Source organism: Sinocyclocheilus rhinocerous, unplaced genomic scaffold (genome assembly GCF_001515625.1).
Source record: "Sinocyclocheilus rhinocerous isolate Xijiao unplaced genomic scaffold, SAMN03320098_v1.1 scaffold149, whole genome shotgun sequence".
Taxonomy (NCBI): Eukaryota; Metazoa; Chordata; class Actinopteri; order Cypriniformes; family Cyprinidae; genus Sinocyclocheilus; species Sinocyclocheilus rhinocerous.
The window spans coordinates 97861-100110 of NW_015654504.1; the positions used below are offsets into that span (position 1 = coordinate 97861).

The 2250-nt window shown below is 33.1% G+C and overlaps 1 protein-coding gene across 1 annotated transcript in view; it reads left to right on the top strand.

Moving 5' to 3' along the window:
• Window positions 1-2250, top strand: part of LOC107717315 (fibroblast growth factor 2-like) — a 16031-nt gene that overhangs the window by 4064 nt on the left and 9717 nt on the right. Inside the window, exon 2 of the mRNA XM_016524017.1 lies at window positions 217-320. Coding sequence (XP_016379503.1) covers window positions 217-320 — 104 coding nt within the window. The remainder of the gene's footprint in view (window positions 1-216; window positions 321-2250) is intronic.

Consider the following 2250-nt stretch of genomic DNA (forward strand, 5'->3'; position numbering starts at 1 on the left):
GTATTATCTTTCCTATTTTTACCCAAAATAGGGTGTTGTGAGCATTACTGAGTACACACACGTAATGTAATGACTGTTTAATTCATACTGGAAGCCAGAGGGCGCTCTTGCGCAGAAACTCCACACATGCATCGCAGAAGTAATAGAGTAAAGAGTTTGGACTTGGTAGCGAAGCACCACTTTTGACTAAGAGTTTGTGTGTTTGTTCTCTCGCAGTTCGGCTGCAGCTCCAGGCCACGGCCGTCGGTGAAGTGGTGATCAAAGGGATCTGCGCGAATCGTTACCTCGCCATGAACGCGGACGGACGACTGTTCGGAACGGTGAGACGCTGTCATTATCTAACAGCTCTCAGGCTTTACCTAATTAATACACAGTGTTGGAGAGTGACTAGTTACATGTAGCTAAATTACGTAATTTAGTTACAAACTAAATGTAATTGTAATCAGTTACAGTTACTGAGAAAAAATGTGTAATTAAATTACAGTTACTTATGAAAATGTTCGAGTACAAAGGGGGTTACTTGCATCAGAATTTGTTTTTTTTTCACACACATACAGATTTAATTGATTTCTTTCATAAATTGCATTGACTGCTCTAAAATATGAGACACCAATGTTTCAGGAGTTTAGGGCACACGCTTATTCGATAACTGTTTTATTTCCTATTTGGGTTTATGCATATGTTTTATTTTTTAAGATTAACTGTTTTTTCCAAGGCAGTGTTTCCTGTCATAACTATGCAAAGATTTAATTTCAAAAACAGTATCATAGCTATTAAACTATATCTAGTTATGATATTAAATCTGTATTTAACCTCAGAATGATCTCAAAGTAAGTCTGATTTTGTGGTGGCTGTGCTTTAAAATTAAATTATTAAAATCTTAATTCAAGTGATGAAGTATTTCGAAAGTGACAGTAATCAGTGTTGAATACTACATAAGGTTAAACCTGCCTGCTTTACATGTTTCAAAATGATTAACAGTTGAAAACATTTGTTACAAATTTAGAAAAGTAATCAAATGTAATCAGTTACATTACTTTAATAAAATAATTGAAATAGTTACTTATTACTACTTACACTACTTATTACATTTTAAGTAGAGTAACTTGTAATCTGTAACCTATTACATTTCCAAAGTAACAAATTAGGTAAGTAATTAATTAGGCCTGGGCGATAAAACGGTATCAATATTTATCGACGGTACACCTTCTTCTATAACGATAGAAAAAAATTTCGATATAGCGCACGATATAGGCACGTGCTCTGAGTGACGCAGACCGCACACACAAACACGAACACATGCTGAGTGATGTGCCTGCCTGTGATGAGGAGATTGTGAATAAAAAATGAATATTAGTTGAATTTAAAATAAACATTTGCATTTGAATGCAAAAATGGTACAATCAAATGTTAGGTGTGAGTCAGGAAGCGTCATCAGTGGCGCGCGAGATGCGGTGATGATGATTCAAGTGACGTTTTTGCATTTTAATGTTTTGTTGGTCTAGCCCACGAGACGCGCCGCTGCTGAGTTATTCATTCAAAATATTAGAGAAATATAGCGTAGAAAATTTAATGCGCTGCATTATTTTGCTCATTGCGCCCTCCTGTGGCCTATTTAATCTGCATATAAAATATTAGAAATAAGATATTTGTTTAATTTTTATTTTGTGTTTGACTGTTAAAAACAATATATTTGTTGTTTGTCTCAATAAATTGCGTTAATTTAAAAATACAGTGGTTAAATTTAAACATTTTTTTCTATTGCTCTTTGTTTTAAAAAAGGTTAAAAAAATCTCAATAATTATCGATACCGAACTATAAGAAACATTATATCGTTGATACATTTTTTAGCTATATCGCCCAGCCCTATAATTAATACATAACCGCTACATGTGTGTAGAGTTGGGAGGTTGTTGTGACGTCAAGTTTATTTATATAGTGCTTTTCACAATACACATTTTTTGAAGCAGCTTTATAGAAATCATCAAATCAGTATATGAATTAATTCATGCCTTTAGCAGATTAGAGCTGGATGGTAATATACAGTAGTTTACATTTTGCAACTATAAAACCAATCAAGCCCTTGAGATTTATGACCTCATATTAATTAAGAGACTGCATAAATAAAAATATATATTAATATTTGATTCATTCATTTGTAACACTGCAGGACTATTCCAGTGAACTGTAAAAAAAAAAAAAAAAAGAAACTTAAAAAAAATAATGAGTACCTAGAAATGTTGCCTTGGC